This window comes from Hydra vulgaris, chromosome 10, assembly GCF_038396675.1.
Source record: "Hydra vulgaris chromosome 10, alternate assembly HydraT2T_AEP".
NCBI lineage: Eukaryota > Metazoa > Cnidaria > Hydrozoa > Anthoathecata > Hydridae > Hydra > Hydra vulgaris.
In genome coordinates, this window is record NC_088929.1 from 41,852,765 (window position 1) to 41,877,500 (window position 24,736).

At 26.9% G+C, this 24,736-nt stretch overlaps 1 protein-coding gene across 3 annotated transcripts in view; it reads right to left on the reverse strand.

Moving 5' to 3' along the window:
• Positions 1-601: 601 nt before the first annotated feature.
• LOC100205437 (uncharacterized) overlaps positions 602-24,736 on the reverse strand; it is a 40,673-nt gene continuing 16,538 nt past the window's right edge. For 2 of the 3 annotated variants that reach the window (XM_065808054.1, XM_065808056.1), the window contains exons 2-7: positions 15,614-15,691; positions 15,251-15,385; positions 13,109-13,361; positions 6,943-7,318; positions 6,098-6,281; positions 602-824 (exon numbers count right to left, since the gene is read on the reverse strand). In XM_065808054.1, the coding sequence (XP_065664126.1) occupies positions 742-824; positions 6,098-6,281; positions 6,943-7,318; positions 13,109-13,361; positions 15,251-15,385; positions 15,614-15,691 (1,109 nt within the window). In that variant the 3' untranslated portion in view covers positions 602-741. Of the gene's footprint in view, positions 825-5,569; positions 5,754-6,097; positions 6,282-6,942; positions 7,319-13,108; positions 13,362-15,250; positions 15,386-15,613; positions 15,692-24,736 lie in introns of those variants that run through there. The other variant, XM_065808055.1, reaches the window with a different exon arrangement.

Sequence of the window (24,736 nt, forward strand, 5' to 3'; positions counted from 1 at the left end):
AATAAATAATTGAAATCAATTTTGAATTTACTCCAACCACACTTTCAACAATTGACTGCTAATCGAGTAATAACTTTACATTTTGACAGACAGGGCGGACTTACACAATTGCCGCATTTTAAATGCAATTATAATTATATCAGTAACTAAAATACACAAAAAAATTATTTAAATATCACTTTCTACATTGTTTTTATGATACTTAAGTTAACTTTCATTCTTGTCACCAGACCCAGCAGTGTTTTTCTGCATATCCTACATCTTGCGTTACATCTTTTATCACTTTTTGTTTAAGCTTTTCAAATTTGGATACTACTTTTTGTTAAGTATATTTTAAATATTTGTCTTTCTGTAACAATATAGCAATAATTTTGAAAAATTTTAGAGTAACATTTTTAGATTTGACAAGCAGGAGCAAATTTTTTTAGATATTAAAAAAAAAAACTAATGCAATACAAATTTAATATAATAAAATCGAGAAAATCCCCATACAATGGCATAGAGTGGATAATTTTGTGAAGGCATAAAGTTGAAAAAAGCAATTTTAGATTCTTGATTATGCCAAATCAAGGATTAAAAAAAATAAATAATAAAAAACAAATTTTCACAAGTTCTCATTTTTATATAAATAATAACAAAATAATTAAAAAGTACATAAATAACTATTCGTATAAAAATTCCTTTAAATCATAATATACATAAAAAGTAATTTATAAATACAAATACTAAAAAAAGAAATAACTAAGAAGTTAAATTTAAAATAAAACAAACCAGAAAACATATTATGACAGTAGCTGCTTCACTAGTATGCGTACTTGATTTACCTACAAATATATATATATATATATATATATATATATATATATATATATATATATATATATATATATATATATATATATATATATATATATATATATATATAAAACAATATCTTTGATAATATATAAAAAACAATATCTTTGATAAATATCTGCAACATGCTCTATAATACTACATGTATTTAATTAATGTGTTTTATTATGTATATCAATGTATATCAAAAAACTATATTTGTATTGTACAGTGTACATATTAAGTACTACAAAACATTTTAATTTAAAAAACAGCATACAGTAACATAAATGAATAAAGGATTCACTGTATAAAATATGTTTCTGTACTCTGTATGCTCGACTTTTTAGAACAGCCTCTATTCTTCATGGCATTGAGACAATAAGAGTCACAGAATTTAGGTGTTGTTTCATAATAATATACTTTCATTATGGATTTTATCAGATTTGCTTGTGAGGTTGGATTCTGCTTTCACTTTTAAACAACAAATTTTTTAATCATATATATGTATGTTTGTGTTCTGTATACTAAATAGATAAGTTACTATATATGTATGTTTTCTCACCCATAAGTTACTTCATGTTCTGTGTTCTGCTTTAACTGTAGTGTTAGCTCAGTTTCCAACTAGTGACTCCAACTATAAAATTTATGCTCTCCTTAATTTCCAGTATTTGGTTAGATGTAATGTTTTTCTTAATGCATTTCCAAAATATCCTGCTCAATGTTTTATAGTACAGGAAGTAACTTCTATTAACTACTCCAGGTCAGGTCAGGTTCAGGATCATCCTGATCACCCTGTTAGTAGTATTATGTAAACTATTACTACTTTTTCCATGTTCTGCTGCATTGTAGGGTTTGTTTTTTTAGACAAAAGGTCCAGCTACTGTTTTGTATTTGGCCTACTAGGCAAATAATTTAGGGATAAGCAGAATAATTCTATTGACCAGCCTGCACCCATTCCTTATCTATTAAGCTAGCATTAATGTAAACCTGTATTACATTGTTTTATGCCTAGGATGACGAATACTGGATCTTCTTGACTCTAATCATAGATTTTTGCTTGTGCCTCCTTGATAGTGGCTATGCCAACTCTTCCTGCTATCACTTAATGAGGGTACAGCTCTAAAACTAAGTTTATTGATTCTAAGACAAGCTAGTAGTAAATGTCAGTATTAATAGTGCTGCAAACCTTCCCAGATAACGCGTGCGGTTTTTTGTCTTGTTTGTCTACGCATAAGTTTTTTACTTAGACAATTTGGTCACAGCTGTTTTATATTATATAGCAAGTTTTATATTATTAGGCATTTAAATAATTTGCTGAAAAAACTAAGTTTCAAAAACAAAGAAAGCAAAACTAATAAAACAGGAAATTAAAATAAAATTAAATAGAAAAAAAGATTTAAAAAACTTTAATAATATGTGCACTGTTTTTATTTTCGTTTCTTAAGGGTGGTTGTTATTTTCAGCATAGAAAACTAATAAGGCACAAAAACAAAATAAAATAAAAAAACAGTTTCAAGTCGAAATTAAAAAGACTGATTTTCATATATTTTATTTGTTCTTTTAAAAGAGAAAAGCGAGAATATAAATTGCTATCTGTTTGTAAAATATATTTGTATAATTTTAATGTAACAAGTATATACTGTGTCTATATGAATATAAATGTAACAAGTATATACTGTGTCTATATGAATATAAATGTAACAAGTATATACTGTGTCTATATGAATATAAATGTAACAAGTATATACTGTGTCTATATGAATATAAATGTAACAAGTATATACTGTGTCTATATGAATATAAATGTAATGTATGTGTATATGTTTATGCACACTCAAATGTTTGTTCATGTATGCATATGTACATATCTACCTCATAGACTTTATTTTCTGCATCACTTTTTTAATTATAAAATTATAATAATTTTTTCATCTACTTAGCTTATTAAGATAAAGATAAGGTGTTTACTTTATAAACGGAATGGCCGTGGATCAAATTCCACTACTATTCAATTTTCATTGTTTATCTTTCAAATCCTGCTGCTTGTATATTTTCTTTGCAACCATTTATCTTTTCTTTTTAGTATATAAAAAATCTTTAACTACACGCATCTCCTAGGAAGGCTTTGTGCCGCATTGCGCTTGGATGCTGTTCCTATTGCTTTTGATGTAAATTGTTGATGCCATATAGGGAGCCTTAATTTACAACTATAGGTTAATTAGCACGACTAAGACAACTGGATAGTTCATTGCTTGAGATGCCATGCTCTGTCTAGGAACAAGTCAAACTTAAACAGAAAACCATCATCACCACCTAACTTTTATCTTAACCCTGATTTCATTCACTACCTCTCACTTAACTATCATCTCACTTGACTTGTCATTCAGTCATTCAGCAAAATCTCATTTATTTGCTGTATATGTTTCTGCATGCTCTGAAAAATTTTATTCATCAACTTTTTCTCCATGCACATTATCCCTTTGGAAATCTGTCTCATCTTCATGTTTTCCTTATTCATATAACATAAAACTTTTAAAGTCTTCTGTCAATCGTCCTCTTGCTGTTTATCTCTTTATTTCACCAAAACTTCCAACTGTCTCCTTGCTCTTTTATTTTCTTATTCTCCACTAACTCCCAAAATAGTAGTGGTTGCATGCAGCCTTGTTGGGAGTGAATTTGATTAAAAAAAAAATTTGGGTGAAGCACCAAGCCATACTGCATGAGCATTAAACACATTTTCTTGCAGCTATATGATTTAAAAATTCAAACTAATTTGACATATTGTACTTCAAAATCTCAAAATTATTCACAGAACAGTCATGCCTTGTTGTAAAAAATGTAAACCAGCACAACCATTAACAGTGATTCCACTCCAAATCAAAATTGTAGGACAAATGTTTAACTCCTGTTAAACAATGCAACATATTGGTGATTGAGGTGTGAGCTTGGTGGCTTGGGAACATTAACTCAGTGTGCTGCAAATTGCATAACTTTTCTAACATTGTAATTGGGAGGCAGTTGATTAAAAAATTGTGAACTTAAAATCTGTGTGCCCTTCACAGCTGAAAATCATATCAAGTTGTTGGTTTTTAAAGTAATAGTTCTTGGTTTTCCACAGGATTTTCCTCTATCAATGCCACCTATTGACTTAAAGTGCTGAATGACATCATAAACAGCTTTGGACAGCATAAACAAACTTGAAGCAATTATTTGTTAAGACTTTCTGTCTTCCATTAAATTTTGTACTTGTGCATGTTTAGCAAGTGTATTTTTGCCATACACTTATATAACAATTAATTATGTGGTAGTGATGTAGTGGTAAAGGGCTCGCTTCATAGGCGAGAGGTTCCAAGTTTGACCATGTCCCTGGCAGTACCGTGCTCAACTTGTTTCTCCGCACAGCAGCCTTGTTTGTCAAGGTTCCTGTTTCGGAGTTGTATAGATGTGGGAGAGGGTTATAACCACAAGTAGCCTCCTCATCTGTAGTGGTCTTCTTGGCCTTGGGGAGGTAAATTACAAAAAAAAAAAAAAAAAAAAAAAAAAAGAATAAATGTATTTAGAGCATATAAGATATTTCTCTAGAAGTTGATAACTACGTAACCACTCACAAAATGCATGATTGTTTAGTTTGTAGCCCGCAAATGTATTTTGTATTTATAATTAATTATCTATAAAAACTCTAAGTGGTCAGATCTTTATATGTATATGTGTATATATGCATATATATATATATTTATATATACTTACATATATATATTTATTTATATATATATTTATATATATAGAGAGAGAGGCAATCCCACAATGCATTGCAAAAGGTTGTGGAAAAAGTTATTAAATATGGTCTGTTGTTTTTTAACTATTAAAGTGTTTTTGCACATTTATTTTTATCAGAGATTTTCTATGAATTAAGTTGAAATAAAATTTTATTTTTTTTAACTAAAGAGTATTTTTTTGATTCAGAAAACAAATTAAAATTCAAAAGAAGTTTATGCCAAACACAGAAAATGTTTTATAAGTGAGAAACAATTTTTTGCTGTTTAAACTGTATTTAATTACTATTGATTACTAGTCAATATAATGTCAATATAAATGCCTAAAGTGTCAACACAATGTCAACATAAATACATAAACTATCATTATAATGTCAACATAAACACATAAATTATCATCATAATGTTGACATAAAGATATAGATTGTCAACATAAACGCATAAAGAGTAAAGAAACCCAAATTTATTTTTTGATCTTTTTTTCATGCAAAGTTTACACAAACATAAAAAATTTGCACCAACATGTTTGTAGACCCATGTAAATATGTTAATGTAAATATTCTGTGACATTTACCAGAGATGGAAAAAGTAAAAATATTCTGCACTCACATAAAAGTACTGTTACTTGAGTAAAATTGTACTCAAGTACAAGTAAAATTTACTGATCGAAAAGTTTACTAAAAGTAAAAGAAAAAAAGTAGCTTAATAAAAATGTACTCCAAGTAAAATTTACAGAGTTACTTTTTTTAAAGCCATTGTCAGATAACAGCTGTCGAATAATAAAACATAAACATTATTTTCCGTATATCTTTACACTAAACTTTTTGTTAAGTTTGAGAAGCAGTTGGTTTTTAAAGTAATTAGATTTTAATCTTGCTATTAATTATTATATTATTGCTTTACAAGGAGCATCTACAAAAAACATCAACATTTTCAAAATGAAGCCAATAATTGTGTAACAAGGATATATAGTTAATTGAAAATAACAACTTATGTTTTTTCAAAGTACTTTGTACAAAATGTAAACAGCAAAACTTTGAATTACAATTTCTTCTAAAATTCAAATAAGAAAGATTTAAAATTCGAATGTGAGCGGTGCATGTGTTTCATGTCTTTGTAACTTCACTTGAGTCATTATGAAAACTATAAGGAAACAAAGTTATAAAACAGGCCCTATTGATTTATCAACTAATAAAATGAAATCATACTTTTTGTAAAATACTAAAACTTAATATTTTTTTTACTCAGTATATAAGATTTGAAATGTAGCAAAGAACAATACTTTAAAAAAAAATATACTCAAGTGAAAGTACACATTTAAAAAAATACCTTAAAAGTAGAAATTCATTAAAAAACTACTCAATTACAGTAACATGAGTAAATGTAATTCATTACTTTCCACCTCTGACATTTACAAACTAACTTAACAATAGCATAATTTCTAAAGTATCCCATAAAATTTAGGAAAAATTCATATAAGTACTCACCAGATTTTTTATCGAATGAGCCACCAGCAACAGTGCTTTTTTTATTTGATAAAGTATATGTATCTGGGTGTAAAAGTTGTCCGACTATGTCACTGTATTTTGTGCCATTAATTATATTTTTGTCATCATATGTAACATCTGACAGGAGAATACCACCAATTTGTTTTTGCAGGTGAATGTATTTCTAAATTTAAAATCAATATTAAATTAAATAAAAAATTATTTTATATCAGTAAAGTTTGTAAAGTTTTTCAAAATTATCTGTATTTTGTAAAATTCAATATTTAAAAGTTTTTTTTAACTTTATTTATATTATTTTATTTCTATTATGTATACTCATTATATTATTTTATTTATTATTTCTATTTATTTATAGATATAATGCGGTGTAGTGGTAGAGCGCTCGCTTCGTAAGCAAGAGGTTCCGAGTTTGATTCCCACCACGTCCCTGGTAGTACCGCGCTCAACTTGTTTCTCCGCGCAGCGGCCTTGTTCGTCAAGGTTCGTGTTTCGGAGTTATAGAGTTGAGAGAGTGTGATAACCACAAGTAGCCTCCTCATCTGTAGTGGCCTTCTCGGCTTTGGGGAGGTGAATTATTTAAAAAGTATATATATATATATATATATATATAAGTTTTCTATTTTAGCATTAAAAAAATGCATTACTCTTAACAGATGTCATGATTAATTTCCTCTTAACATAAAAAATTAGTAACTTTAGAATAAAAAAATAAATGCTCACTCAATACTAAATAGATAAACATATAAAAAATAGTTAACAAAAGTAAAAACAGTAACAAATAGTTAAAAAAAATAATTTAAAGAATATAAAGAAAAAAAAATTACTGAAAATAGAATTGGAAGTTTTGAAGGCTCAATATAGTGATTTGCTGAATAGCTGGCTGTCTGTGATGAAGGAATACCAATGAAGATTGTTGGTATTAAACTCATCCAAGAATCTAGTACTCTGCTAAAATCTTCCTCTTTTCCAAAAGAACAACTGTTATCTCCAAAATTGACATAGAGTGAATTAATTTTAGTACCAGAAGATACATAAACTTTACCTAATCGAAAATCAGGAAATGCACAGCTTGGAGATGATGTTATTAAATAAACTTTGCTTTTGTCTGACACCATTAAAGTTCTCATCTCAGTAAAAAAATCATCAAACCATGATGCTTCACCGAATCGCAAATCAATATTAATTCCATCAATAACTGCACTATAAAAAATTTTATAAACATGAAATAATAATCAGCATAAAAATAATATATGCAAAAGCAAACTTTACCATGAAAAGTAATTTTTAAATCTAAAACATATATGTTATGCGAAGGTCAAACACAAATTTCTAAGTACCTAAATTACCTAAAATATCTGAAAATAGAAACAAGTTAAACAAGAAGCTCACTCTTTGACTTTAGTAAATCATTTTAGTATATAACTATGTAACCAATCCTCATAAGGCCATGAATAAAGGTCAGAACGAACATTGTGCAAACACTTATTTAAAACCTAAAAATGAATGACACAGTTGTAAATTTTAACTTCAAACTGCAATGATTTTTAGTTTTGGTCAACACATAATCAATACATCACTGCAAAGAATTTCAAAAACTATTTTTTTTTTATAAAAGTAAATTTGGACTTGATGGTTTAACTGCACACTTTAATTTACTAACAGCCAATCTAAAGCAGAGTACATACGGTAAGAATTTCTTTCAAATACAACCAAAGATTCCCCTTTCTTAGAAAGCATAAATATACTTTAAATTGTTTATAGTAGACAGCCTAACAGATATCTTTGGACATAAAAAAATATACATACAAAATTCCATCTGTAGATTTATAGCCTAGAAAGTCTGCTATATAGTGAAAAGAGAAATAGACCGGGGTCTAATGGTTCTTAAGTTTTTTTACAGTTAAAAATGCACTGAGATCACAGTTAAAAATGCACTGAGATGCATCATCAATATTCGTAGAAATGGAAACTCTGGCGCATACAACAATAGTGATTAGAAACCTTTACTGGAATACTTAGAATGACAAAGTCCATTTTAAACAAATCTACATTAGTCTTTGTGAGTTGTCTTCTATTGTCTAATAGATCCAGATAAAATTGAAATACATTTTTAAAGAAACCACAACCATCTGAATCTAACTATTCTTTGTGTAGTATCATATTTGTAGCTTCTGTTTTAAAAGCAGAATAGAGGCTTGAGCCTCTTCTCCATTTGTCATAAAGTTGCATCTCTTTCTCTTTTCTACAAATAATCATGGTTGCTGCTCAAAGGAGCTATCATCTATAGTTTCATTAACTAAAACTCATTCTCGCTTGTCAACATTCAGAAAAATCTCATTCTTTTACTGTATCTGTCCCTGCATGCTCTAAAAACTTTTATTTGTCTAGTTTTTTTCCCCATACTTCAACCCTTTGGAACTCTCTCACATCTTCATGTTTTCCTGATTCATACAACCTTCAATTTTTTAAGTCTTCTGTCAACTGTTTCGTTGCTCTATAACTCTACTCTTTTTTTGTAGCCTTGTTGAGAGCAAATAAGAAAAAAAATAAAAAAATAAAAAAATAGGAGATACCTCTACTTTCCCTAGTAAATATGTGAATAAAATGATAAATGATAGATACGACTATTGATATATGTCAATTCTTTAATAAAAAAATGTACTGTTTTTAAGTCTACTCATAATAATTTAAATATACCTGAACATCCAAGAAAAATTCAAGAAACAAAATATTTGTAATTATCACAACTCATAATCATACAATGCAAAAAGTAAATTTATTATTTGATTTATAGGTAGATTGTTCCAAAATTGTAAGTGATTTTGAGGAATGATGTCTTTCATAATATTTAATATTTCTGCTTGTTTTTTCTGAGTGACTCCAATACACTTAGAGCATTCCATTGGTTTCTTCAGGTTTTTAGGTTTTGTAAGCTCAGAGCGTTAGAAATTGAGGCTGCAATAATGACTATGAAAATCAGTTTTATACAGCATGCCAAATGAATCTCTCTTGGCTGTTATTTCTATCATTGATTTTAAATATGGCCATAGAACTGTGCAATTTAATTTATACTGTGATGAGTAAACTGACCAGTCAAAAAAACAGGTAAGTTCAGCTTTATCTGCACAAGTTCTGTACTGGAAATGGCATTCATCCACAAAATCGGCAAAACCCTACAATTTCTTCTTTCTTTTTATCGACTCTTTAACTTTGTACTGTACCATTGTCAACCCAAATTATAATTTTTGAAAAATCATTTTTTAATTTGAGAAATTCATGAAACGTTGAAAAAATATCTTCCTTGTTATGTTTAAATATGGCTTCATTCCACAAGGCAGCAATTGGTTTGCATTTTTTTTGTTTTGAATGAGCAGGTACAAAACTTTCATTGTAAATTGTTAAGTTTGAGAATATCGCAGTCAAGAACATTTCTAATCTCGGAAGCAAACAGAAGTCCCATTGCATTCCAATGAATAAAAGAAAGAATAGCTTTTTATAAAATCTTTAACAGAAGGATCACTTTCTCTTGTTTTTGGAGCATTAGAGGAGAAAAGCATGAGAAAGAAAATGTTTTTTCTTGTTTACAAGAATACATGATGAAGAATAAAAGCGTATTTGTCCTTTGTTGAAGAAAATCATTCAGAAATTTTTGAGCACTTCCATGGACACTTCTCTGGGTCACAGCTGGTTTTAACAAAATGTTTTTTAACAGGTAACTTGCATTTCTGGGCAGTTCTTTTGCCAACTAACATAAGATATTTCTTCTTTTTCCAAAGTTTTACTTTTTTTGTGTATTTTAGATTAATTTTAGATGATTTGTAGTAGTTGAGGATACACCTACACATTGCAAAATTGACAAAATTACAGTCAGTAAGAAGTTAAAACTACGAAGTAATTGGCAAACTTTATTCTGCCTTATAAGGATAAATTACTTGGAAATGTAATCATAATTTAATACTGAGCTATCCACATCTGCAAAGTAATCATTCTTTGACACTGATTTGAGCTATTCACATCTGCATTCAAATTTGTATAAGCTCTTGTATTAGCTGATGGACTGCCATTAGACATGTTACCATTATAATGTTGAAGGTAAATTCGTCACAGTTCTTCTTGACCGATTTGAGCATCCATCAGTTGATAATACTTTTACAAATTAACAATTATAATTTCATGATGTACATATTTGTTAGCAAGTTACTTCGTTTCACAATCTTTTTTCATTTGGTGCAATAGAAATAAGAGTATTACTTGATGATTAATCAGAATCACTCAAAAAAACATAATAAGGATCATCTGGATCACTATCAGCATCTTGTCTTCTTGATTTTTTTTTCTTTTACGTTTTTCTTTTGCTTGCACCAATCTTTCTCTTAAAATCTTATTTAGAGCCATCATTAATTTTCATGAATAACCAGTTACCACTGGTGTTTTCATAATTTTAAATTTTTCAATAAGAATATTAATATAGAAAAACTATAAACACTTTCATATTATACAGACAAAAAGTTTTGCTAAAGTAAAAAGAATAAACTATTTTGAACTTTACTTTAGTTATGTTAAAATACACAAAGTAATGCAAAGTAATGCAAAATGCGTAAAAATATTTATTTGTTTATCATCATTAATAAAAACAAAAGCAAATAATATCAATGAGTACTCTTCATAGTTTGCTTTAAAAAAGTCAATGCATTCAAAGTTTATCATTTAAAGAATTTGCTTTAAAGAATTGTTTAAAGAGCTTTATTGTAAATCTAAATTTTACTATCAATTTTTTTTTTTTGTAACTGTTTCTTAATATTTAAGTTTCAATAATGGAATAGAATCTTTACTAACTGTATGAACAGTTTGAATATCATCATCAATTATCCCATAATATATAAATAACAATATATAACAGTCATCTTCATCACATACGATGTTCAGGGGTAGTGTCTTGACTAATTTTTTTCATTAAGCTAGCTCCATCAGTAACTGGTCAGTAACAGCTACAATGTTATAGTCCAAATTTAAATCAAACGAATTAAGCTTATCACTGATAAATTCAATGGCTTTTGTTGTTGGCATTGTAGCTTGGATTCTTAAAATTCCAGGCAATTAAAATCCTTTATAGTAATGTAGATTTAAGTTCATATATCTTCTGTTTTTTATTGAAGTATACTCATCAAATGTAAGAATAAATTTATCTTTATCTTCAAGTTTCATTTTCTCAAGAACTCATAACTCATTTCTTGACTAACCTGAAATATTTAATGACAATATTGCGAACGGTTTAAAGACTTTAAGGAATTCGGGATTCTGGGCAGGTAATGCTGACTGCAAAGTTCCATCAATAGTTGTTAGTCAAATAAAATTTCAGGCAGAGTTTTGCGGTCATACTTAAAAAAACTTTTAATTCGTTGTATATTAGCAACATGATTGTTTTTTTTCAGCCTCCGATGCAGAATTATTGCATATAAGAATTTCAATTTTGAGTTTTGTTTTTATATGTCTTGTAATAGGTGTTGTTGTTAATCAGGTATTTTAAGAATAGTTTTACAGAGTTAGCACTTTGAACTCTGTAATTATTTAATAATATTCGAAATAGCCTCATACCTCCATATCTTTTAGTTGTGCTTACATCTTTAAACTTATCTATATTTATTACACATCTTTAAACTTATCTATAATTATTACACATCTTTAAACTTATCTATATTTATTATACATCATTAAACTTATCTATATTTATTATACATCTTTAAACTTATCTATATTTATTACACATCTTTAAACTTATATTTATTATTTTGTACGATTAAAACTTTTATTAACTCAAAGTTATTTGAACTTATTTTTATTATTATTTTATTATTTATTTGACCTTATTTTAATTTAGGAATTTTAATAATATTTTTTATGCGTGTCACCATAGGATTTCTTTAACAATTAAAAATATAAAACGCACATAACAATTTTTATTTTAAACTTTAAAAGTAACAAGCAACTGTTTTAAATCAATTGTTTACATTTTCCGTTAATTATTTAAACTTTAAAAGCGTTGCTATACTTGTCACAATAAAAATTAAGAGTAACTATAAGTGTCTAACAATGAATTTAAAAAAAACTTTTGGTTTAACTGGTTAAAAATGATAAAAAAGAACCTAATTTTAATATATATACATGTTTACACTTTTTTTCAGAGAAAAATGGTTTTATAAAATGAATTATGAAAATTTGTGAAACATTTTATGAAGTGACAACAATACATTTAACTTATTTTACATTTACAACATATAATAAAGAGAAAGATATTTCATATCTTCTTTGCTTTTCTTCCCACTTTTATTGCATGCAAGAAACTCCATAAATGTTTGATAGAGATTCTTGCAATACTTTTTAAGTTTCTCTCTGACTCACAATCATTTTTGGAAGTATTATGCCAATGTTATACTGCATAGCTAATTTTATTAAATAAGTTGGTGCATGTATTCTACTTGGCAATAATACTAATACTATACTATGACACAGTATATGGACAGGAGTAAAAAATTTAAGATACTTCACTGGAACCATCTTTAAAAATCCTGATAAAACTTGAAATGCAAACTAAAAAAACAAGTGCTGATTGATGCAACATAAATATGAAATATAAACTAGAGCAAAAAAAAGAACTCCACAGTTGCACCAAGTGAAAATAGAGAAAACAGATTTTTCTGTCAAACCCTGTGTGTAATGAAACTGGTTTTTACACCAGCTGAAAGTGTTTCTTTTATTCCTAAAATTTGAGCTAAAAAATTTGAGTTAGAAAGTGGAGCTATACCATTACTGCACTGATGTCTTCAACTATCATTATATTATAAAATTCATTTTACTAATATTTTACAAATATTTGAATAATTACAAATATTAAAATGTTAAAAGTAATAATAATGTTGTAAAAGCAAATCACAGAACAGTAATGAAACAAATCATTGTAATCAAGTATTATTATATTTGGAAAAAACATACTCTCCAAAAGTACGAGTAGCATGGGTGCCTCCCATAAACAAATTCCAAAGATTGTGTGCAAACAACTTTGCTTGAGATGCAGAAGAAAATCCATTCCAGCGAGTGCCACCACCAAGAGATAATAAAATTTTCTTTCCATTCTTTTGACATCCTTTAATGTCTTCGCCAATAGAATAGCATTGTAAGTAAGATTTAAAGTTACCTTCAAACATGCCATTACAATGATTGGCTAAGTTAAAACCTGGTAAATTATCTGGAAAAAAAAAAGTAAATTATCTGGACAAAAAAATGTTAAAATTTAACAGATTGCAAAAAATTTTTGCAGGAAAAATAACAATTTACTGCAACAAAAATGACAGAGTTCTTTTACAACTTTTGCAACTATTATGTTTTAAATATTATTTGTATAAAACATTTGTTAATCCAGGTAATACAAATACAGAATAAAAATACTTACTGTTATATGTCAAAATTTAAAAAAATAAATAAAAATGAGATAAATAAAAGCTCATTAATACTTTAATCAACTTCATACAAATAAACAAACTTAAAAGACAAGCACTTTGTGGTGATAATTTTAGCATTAACTTTGCCCGATGGACAAATAACCATAGGTATTATTTGTCTGACCAGGTTATTTTGGTTAACATCGTTGTAAAACATAATGAAACTTTTTTTCATAAAAACATTTACCCAGGCATATAAATAAAATTAGTGATTGTCATTGCTTCAAATAATATACTTCTAAGATCACTAAATTGCTTTTGCCAATCGCAATTTGCCATTTGCAAAAATTGCCCCTTGTAATCATAAACCTTAACAAAACCATGTAGCAATTAACCTTAATAAAACCATATAACCAAATAAAACCTTGAAAAATAATAGAAAATTTAACCGCTTAGAGCAAAAAACTAAAATACTAAAAATTGTCATTAATTTATTGCAATCATTTAAAAATTGTATGACAAGTTAACTTTTGACACTTTAATGTTAAATGCACAAATTATATACAAGTTGAATTATATTACAAGTTATTACACCTGAAATATAAAACTTTTAACACTTTTTATGAAGTTTAAACTTTTTTTCTTCAAAGAAAATCATAAACCTGTTTTACAAAAATTTACAAAAATCCTTTAATAAAATTAAAAAAATCATTAGAAAAAAGACGAAGACCAAAAGAGTTAAAATTCCCTAAAAACCAATCATATCATTTAGCTAAATTATAAATGAAATAAAAATATTAAAAAATCAATTAAAAAAAAATTATGAAGAACTATTAAATAGTTTTTAGAATAATCCATTATCTTCTCTTTGAAAAAACTCTCTTGATATTTTCCTTATAGACATACGTTTATCACACTTTATTCATACATAACATATATTCATACACACCACATATTTATATACACCACATATTCATACACACCACATATTCATACACACCACATATTCATACAAACCACATATTCATACACACAACATATTCATAAACACCACATATTCATACACACCACACATTCATACACACCACATATTTATATACACCACATATTTATATACACCACATATTCATACACACCACATATTCATACACACCACATATTCATACACACCACATATTCATACACACTACATACTCATACACACCACATATTCATACACACCACATATTCTTACACACCACATATTCATACAAACCACATATTCATACACACCACATATTCATACAAACCACATATTCATACACACCACATATTCTTAAACACCACATATTCATACACACCACACATTCATACACACCACATATTTATATACACCGCATATTTATATACACCACATATTCATACACACCACATATTCATACACACCACATATTCATACACACCACATATTCATACACACCACATATTCATACACACCACATATTCATACACACCACATATTCATACACACCACATATTCATACACACCACATATTCATAGCAAATTTTTGCATTTTAATTTAACTACATTACTTTTAATTGTTTTTAATAAATTTAATTTTTTTAAATTAATATATCCAAAGTTATAAAGCTATAAATTATAATCTCTAAAATCTATAAAGTCTAAAAATCTGACTTTTCATGTTCTCAAAATTACCTGCATTTTGATCATCAAAAAAAATATCAACAGTATTTATTATTATGATATCATAAGCCTTTGAATCACAATATGCATTTAATGCCATTTCATTTCCACCAAGATTTTGTCCCCAGTTAACAACAATTTCATAATCTAAAGTAAATTGAAATGTTATTAAAAAATTATTTTTCGAAAAATTTTGTATATATAATTTACCAACACAAAAGAAGCAATTATAAAAAAGAACTTAAAATTGTTTAGTAAAAATTTGTTACAAAACTAGCAAGAACCTTGTACTAATTAACATTTTAACATATTTTAAATATTCATTCAAGGTGAAGAACAAATTAAAAAGATTATTTTTAATTAAAAAATAAATACTTCTATCAATAGGTTTCAGGGTGGTGGTGATGTTTATATCAAATAAATGTGAATCTATTGTTGACGAGTTTGAAAAACCTAGTAATACAATAGTAACATACATATTAAAAAGTAAATCTAAAAACACAACAACAAAAAACAGATTATTATTATTCTAAAACAACAATTTAAAAACTTTTTTACAAATTTTTAGATTTTATTGCAAATCTTTTTTAAGTAAACTTAGCTGATGCCAAATGTTTTGAAATTTTTTGACAATGTTTCTTAGTACTATTCTTAAGGAACATTATTTTTGCTTCTTTTAAGTGCCAACATAACAAACTTTAAAAAAACATTTTTTTTGGTAATATTGAGGCTCCTGTAATGCTCTCATAACTATGCCCTATGTTGGGTAGAGAGGCATTGTTTAACCCATGACATATTTAATATACTCATTCCCGTAAAGCAGATACTTTACTGGAATCAGTTTATCAAAGAGCAACTCTTTGACATGTGTTAATATCTTAACAAAAAACTGTGTTTCATTAAACTCATAATAGTTGCAAAGTTGCATAGAAGGTAATGCAGCATTCAAGTAAACTTTTGTATTGGAAATTTAAATTTTAATAAACCTCCAAAAACATAGGAGCAGATTACATTTTTATAGATTTTTAGTTCATTTTAACTTTTCAAATCATTCTCTCCACAATGCAGTAGAGAAACAGCGTATAGAAAGTAATATTATATAGAAGCAATGGGAAAAAAATCTTTTTTGTTCTGTTTTTATTTAAGATTTTGTATAAATATGTCGCCCCACAAATAAGTTATAACAACATTTTGAGAACGATTTACAAAAACATCTTGTTGACATCATTATTTACATAAGAAGTTAAAGTTTCCCTAATGCTTGGAAGATACCTCTTACCAGCAGAATGCTAACAAAATGTTCTGCCAACAATAAAAAACAAATAAATGTAAATGTTTCATTAACAACCATCTAACAACCATGGTTTTCAAATTTTTACCAACCTGGACATTTGCCTTCAACACATTGAACTATATCAGTGTCTTGGTAAGTTGTTGTTAAACTCTGGTTAGAATTTGGTGATGATGCTGATGAGTCAAATATGCTCAAAATAATCCTAAGATATACTTTTCCCCCACCCATACCAACATGTATAATAAAATCAAATTTTAAAAAAAAAAATTTTCTTTAGGAGTGCACTTTGTTTAACAATATAAAAATGTTATTAAAATATATAACTATTTTTTATTTGTAAATTTTAAAATATTTGCCTTATGTTTACTTTTAGTGTCCTACTTTAGGCAAAAAATTAGTGCAACTACAATTGTCCTACTTTAGGCAAAAAATTTAGTGCAACTACAATTGTCATGGGAAGAAAATAATATTAATATCAAATGCTTTAAATTAATAAGAATAGATTAATATTAAATGCTTTGTAAAAAATCTAACACTTAAAGCACACAAACAAATATTTCCTTAAAAATAGTAGTGACAGTGTTTAAAAAAAGAAAAGAAAAAAGTTTTTTAGATGTATTACAGTCTTAAAAGGTTTAACACAAGGTAGGCCAGGTAGATTAATTATTAAACCTGGTAAAGACAACTTACTTAAAAAATGATACTTTGGAAACTCAGATATAAAACCACCAAATTACTTGTGGGTAGAAACAGAAAAAGCTTGTAAAACTTTAATGGTAATCTTCTTTGTCTATCCCAATAAAAACCTTCAGTCTTGACTTGCAAAACAAGTCAATGCTAGGAAGGATATCCAGTCATAAAAAATTAACTTATCAGTAATGTCATATATAAATAATATAGAAAATGATGAAAATCCATCCCAATCACACAAAAGCTACATGTTTTACTTTGTGAAAGGTTTCACAAAGTTTTAAAAAATTAAAAATTATTTTTCATGTAAACCAAACTAAAACAAGTTGTCAAAAAAAGTAAAAATGAATTTAAATAAATAAGTTGTAGCGAGTTTTGAGTTGTTATATAAAATATAGTCTATATACATATATATATATATATAATATATATATATATATATATATATATATATATATATATATATATATATATATATATATATATATATATATATATATATGTATATATATATATATATATATATATATATATATATATATATATATATATATATATATATATATATATATATATATATATATATATATATATATATATATACACAGTAGTGGCCAAAAAATTAATAATAGAAAATGTAAAATAAATGAAAAAAAATAGATAAAAATTATCAAAAATTGTAAATATTCAATAAAATAATAGTTATAGCACTAAATTATAGCAAAAGTACAGTTTAAATGACTTGAATGTTATATTTCAATACTTTGTCGGATTTCCCTTATTATCAAGCACAGCTTGTATTCTTCTTGGAAAACTATGTACTAATGCTTTACAAAATTCTCGAATGATTTCATTAACCCACACTTCTTGAAGAACTTTTTGAAGATGTTCTTCAAATTTTGGCTGATGTGCTGCAAATTTCTACTTCATTATATTCCAGCAGTTCTCAATAACATTAGGATCAGGTGAACTTGAGGGCCAATTAGATAATAATTCAATTTTCTTATCAGTAAACCACTTCTTAACTGTTTTAGCTGTATGACAAGGTGCTGAATCTTGCTGGAAAATGCTGGTTTTAGTAATTTCCATGTACAGTTTCACTTTGTCTTTCAATACACTTAGATACTTTTGTGCATTGACTTTTTCACCTTTTTAAAAGATGCGCAACCCGCAACGACCTAGCACTGTGATTGCTCCCCATACCATGACTGAAGGAGGATGTTTTACTGTTTTATTGGTATACTTTAGATTCTGGTGTTTTCCCAAAGGTCTTTAAAACATAATTATAGCCCGTGCTTCTAATTTGTTGAAAGGTACTTTTGTCTGTAAACATTACGCGTTCCCACCATTCCGATGTCTTGTCTTTTAAACTCTTACAAAATTTAATTCTAGCTTGTAATTGAGATTGAGTTAATAAAGGTTTTTTAGCTGGTCTTCTTGCAACTAGAACAAAGTCATAACACAACCTTCTTCTAATTGTTCTTGAACTAATAGTAAGTCCCCTTTCCATAGTTAGTTGTGATAACCTTGCATATGTTGTGTGGGGCTCACTATTAACAACATTCTTTAAAAAACGGTCTTCTCGTGATGTACTCACATTTTCTACCACAATTTTTGCGATTTGAATAGCCTTGCACATGTAAATCATTTTGCATGGCACATCTTGATATTTTTAATTGTTTTGCTATACTACTTTAAGAATAGCCCACTGAAAATAGTGCATTTATTTTACCTTTAACAAAGTTATTAATATCATACTTTTTACCCATAATATCACAACTATGGCAACATGACGGTGTAAAATAAATCAAAATATCTTCAAAAATCAAATTATAATAAAAAAATTATTTGTATACAAGGTAATAATACCATAAATAAACAATAAGTTAAAAAATTTTAAAAAATGTAGCCTGTCTTAATTTTATGGCCACTACTGCGTGTATATATATATATATATATATATATATATATATATATATATATATATATATATATATATATATATATATATATATATATACATATATATATATATATATATAAACATCCAATCAAATAAACAGCCAATCATAAACATCCAATCAAATAAAAAGCCAATCACAAACATCCAATCAAATAAACAGCCAATAAGAATTATAAAAACAAAAAGTAATAAAAATTTTTTTTATTCTTGTGATGATGTTGAGTCCTTGAGAGGTTCTGGAGGTTGAGTTGAGTTACTTATGTGGCACTTTTTGGTGCAATAAACCTTTGTGCATTTTACAATACCATTTTAGTATGCATGTTTGACAAAGCCAAACTATGCATTTTGAATTTTCGCACTGATACCAATTCACTAACTTGACATTTTGTGCCCCCCAAAACTTCATAGCATTTTTAAAACTCAAATTAGTAATAACTCCTGTGGTAGTTGTTAGAGCTGCAATAGTGATTAGACTAATTGATTTTCAACTTCTTTCTGAATTTCCATTTAAATAGCTACATTATGCTAAATTATAAAAGATAAAGAAGGTACATCATCAGATGATGAACAATTACTTTGATTGTTTGAGTCAAATCAAAGTCTTTAAAGTCAAGGTGATTTTAATCTCAAGAAGAAACTGAAACTAATGCAGATGACATCATGATATTGTAGTTAATGTAGAATTGGCAACCTTAAACTTTATTTCACAGAAGAAAATTATACACAGATATATTGGAAAAGCAATGACTCTAAAAAAAGATATGACATCAAAATTGACAAAAGATTTGACATTTTTTAAATGGTCTGTTAAAGATGATTGTTTTCAAATTCATAAAGAAAGTTTTATCATGCAGCATCAAAATGAAACCTGACTTGTCAATAGAAGAGACAGCTGTTGCCATCATGCTTGATAACACCACATTGTGTATTGAAAAGATGGAAAACCATGAGAAAAAAATTGAAAGCTAGTTTTGCTTACAAGAAAACTTGTAAGTTAATAAAAGTTATAAAGGTTTTACTGCAAAGCAAAAATTACTAGTAGCTTGAAATATGAAATGTATCAGCTTTTTCAATTGCTGACACTAAAGGTAATAGAGAAGAACTTCCATATTTTGGTTAGTACATCTTATAATGTAATTAACATCTAAAATAATTAAAAAATAACTAGGTAAAGGTACAGTTAAGTGGTCTATATAATTTTATTTTTTCGCTTGTTGCGCTCTCATCAGTTAAGACTATTTAAATATAAGGTATATTTATTGGTTTCAGTGCATACATCAACAATATTAGAGCCTGCTGCTGCAAGGTAATGTGCTGCTACATTGACTAAGGGTTTGGCATGGGGCAGCAATTTTTTTTCTTTTATTACTCCTATAAATATTTCTTTTGTTTTTAAAGTCTTCATGAGAGCGCAACAAGCAACTTATATATACATATGCATATATATATATATATATATATATATATATATATATATATATATATATATATATATATATATATATATATATATAACAATAATAATAAAAGTTAATAAAAAATAATAAACAATAATTATAAAAAAACTATATATATATATATATATATATATATATATATATATATATATATATATATATATATATATATATATATATATATATATATATTTATATATACATATATATATATATGTGTGTGTGTGTGTATGTGTGTATATATATGTACATATGTATGTATGTATGTGTATATATATATATATATATATATATATATATATATATATATATATATATATTTTAGTTATTTTTTGGCATAAAATTTGGAATAGTTTTCTAATATTCTAGTCTATTTTTAGTATATGATCATTAAAAGCACAATTACATGTACAACCCTCGGAATTAGCGTCGGCATTCGACAATGCCGACCTAACTGCCGACCTGAAAGTGTTTGAGGTCGGCAAAAAATTGTCGACCTCATTTCTATGTTTTATGGTCAGACCTTTGTATCAAATAATTTTTGCCGACCTGATGCCGACCTCTATAAGATTGAGGTTGGCAAATTATTGTTGGCAAATTATTGCCGACCTCATTTTTCCTAATTCCGAGTGTTGCATGTATAAACCCCAATTTAACATTAATTTTTAATAAAAAAATTTAATTAGCTATAAGTTAGTTATAAATCTAGGTATACTGTATGGTAATATTTATTTGTCATGTTCTACTTTTTAACAACTGCGATTCTCTTATTGTATATACAAACTATTCTTACCATATCAAAAAAATTACCATTTTAGTTTTGATAATGTAAATATATTAGTTTATAATACCATGCAAATTTAATATCACAACTCAAATGCTCCAAGAAATAAGCAATCCATCAAGATTATTTATTTCTTTGAGCATTTGTATATTGAGTAGTAATTTAGTCTTAGATTGCTTGCTTGTTAAATTTGTCAAAAAAACATATCGCTAGTAGGCCCTTATATAAAAAAAAGCCCTATACAGTTCTTAATTCCAAGGAAAATTTAAAAATTTTGAATTTTTGAGTTTCCCAGACCACCTTAATCTAATGAATTGTAATTTATTTATTTATAATTTATTTTTTTATCTGCATTTTTTTACATCTAGACATTTTCATTTAGTACTACGTCAAGACACTTGAAAATTTTTTCAACATGCTTTGTTTTCAAGATAAAATTTTAGACATAATATTATGGCAAAAGTAAAATTTAACATTTTCCATTATGTTAATTTGGATTAAAGGTTTAAATAAATGGGTCACTAAGGTTTTCTTTCTACCTCTTGTATGGATAGCTTAAACATAATTGATTACCAACAAGAAGAACAAGAACAAGAAGAAATCACTCAATAGTTTAAAGATATCTTTTCTCTCTATATATATTTATGTATATATAGATATTATGGAGCCTTAAAACCAGGGCCTTCCAGAACGGGGGGTGTCGGGTGTGTCCCAAACTTGACCAAAGCAATTAAATATGCATTAGAGTCATCAATATTTGAAGTATAGTTGGCAAATGTCAAACATCAAGGACCTTTTTTTTTTCTTCGTGTCACTAGTTGGCAAAAAACATATACCATATCCCCCCCCCACCACCACCACCACCACCACCATGAGAGACCTCTTTAGGACAACCCTGCTTAAAACCCCCTTTATGTAGAAAATCACAACTCAGCGTTAGATAGTTTAATGATTTTTTTTTTATGTTACACACAACATGTTGATGTTTATAAAAATCTTTTGTAAAGTTTTTTTGAAGTTTCAACTTTTTAAGCTTCATTTTATCAGGGTTCTTAGTTTTATTGTTCTTCTCAAGGCACCTATCATTAAAAGCTATTCCTGGAGATTGGGAAAATATTTCAGGAGCTAGCATGTCATTAACATAGTTTATTTGAAATTATTAATTTTATAAAAATTATTAATATAGCTTATTTGAAAATCAGATGACTTGGAGTCACTTTTTTTGAAAAATGACTAGCATTTTTTGAAAGCATTGACATGAACTTTTTGTATTTCCAGTAATTTTTTGATTTCTAACTTAGATTTTTTGTTTTCTATTTTACTTAAGATTTTATCATTGCTAAAATAGAGAACATTAGTAGCTGTCATTAATGGTTTGAAACATTGAAAAAATCCATAGACATTAATACACACACTTTCTCATTCTTGCTCATACATTGCATTTGAACAAGAGACTTAACTCTTCCTCCAACACCATCTAAAGCCCCTTTTCTATGTAAAGTTGCGAAAAATTTCCACTTTTTACACATTCCACGTTTTATTTTATTGCAAAGATAATTGTTTAAGTAATTTCATCATAAACTTATTTTTAAATTCTGATCATGGGTCATCGGTGGAAAGAGTTTCAGTATCATTTTTACAGTAGACATAAGTATCACATATAATTACCCAATAAAGCAGTAATTTTTATCTTTGCCCTTGTCTCTAGTGTCTGAACAGATAAGATATGCTTTGAAATTATTGTTGTTGAAAATAGTACCAGTAAACAATTGAACAGTGTTCCTACTCCACAGTGTACATTATACTTCATTTGGATATTCGCAAATATATGCCATTGGAAAATCCACCTAAAAAACTCTTTCTCCGACAATTCCCATGTCATTTTCAAATTCAGCTGCTTGAATTCTTTTAATATGAACATGTTTCTAAAATTTAAATAAAGTAAATAGTAATTCCTCTATTACTCCTCCTATGCACCCATTTTTGGATTGTAATTTAAGACACCCAATATTAACCATTATAGCTGATGCCTATTGCTTAAAGTAATAAGCAAAAGTTCTTATGTCAATTTCACTTTCACTTTGGTCTGTGGGTGTTTTACTGAAAAAAAGTGTATTTTTTGGCCAAAGTTTACAAACTGTAAAGAATGGCATTATCTCTCCATAGGTTGATTGAAAAATAGAGTAAGCCTCTCTCAAAAACATTCAAAAAATATTTTCTCAGCTTTTTTCTCCTTACATTCTATTGAATCATTTAGTTGGTCTTTAAATTTTTGTCTACTAATTTTTTTTTCTTTTCTTTTCTTTATATGAATCCTTTCCTGTGCTGTTTATTTTTGTAACTTTTATTTTTTGCAGTTTCTTAATCATTTTAATTTTTATTGAACAGTAATTCCTTCTTTTTCCTCAAAAGTTTTTCAATCTCTCAGCTCAAGACATTTTTATCTTTATTATATATTAACCTAAACTTAAAACAGAGAACTGTTAAAATTTACAAAGACGTTAAAATCAATAATTTATAGAACTATTTAATTCATCTTTTCAAGCTAATTCAAACTGAAATAACTTTAAAATACTACTATGGTCGTTTTTGTGTTGAATTTATTATAGAAATTGAGAATAATTTTTAAAAAAGTAATTTATATTAATATTATATTCATATTAAAAGCACTTATATTCAAAAAAAAATACATAGTAATTATGATTTAGTTCCAATCCTTATCAATTATTTATTTCTTGATTTTTTAAATAAAATGATCTTATTTGTATGTCACATATATATCATTAATTTTCAAACTACGTTACGTGTGTGACAGAAACTACGTTACGTGTGACAGAACTTTTTATAAGTTTTTTTAGTTATTTTACTACAATATCATAAAAAATTTTTTTCATTTTGTTTCTTCAATACTTTTTGCTTATAAGTAAAAATATTTTCAAAAAACGAATTCTAGTTTTCTTACAAATAAAACTTTTCATTGTTTTTTGTTACGTGAGTGACATCACAAAAAGGGTATTTACTGAACTGTAATATATATCTATAAATATTATTTCAAAGTTAAATTTTTTTTGTTTTAATTATATTATAATAGTTATAAAAATGCTTTTATGTAATTAAAATAATATTAAATATTTATTTATTATGATAAATGGAAAATAATATACTGGCATAAAAGATTGAAAAATTTCAAATTTTAGTAACTGAAGTATTTAATATCAACATTTTTCTATAAACTATACAAAAACTACTAAATGTATTTTAAAATGTAAATTTAGTTAGTTTATTGTAAAAATATGCAAAAAATTGTAAA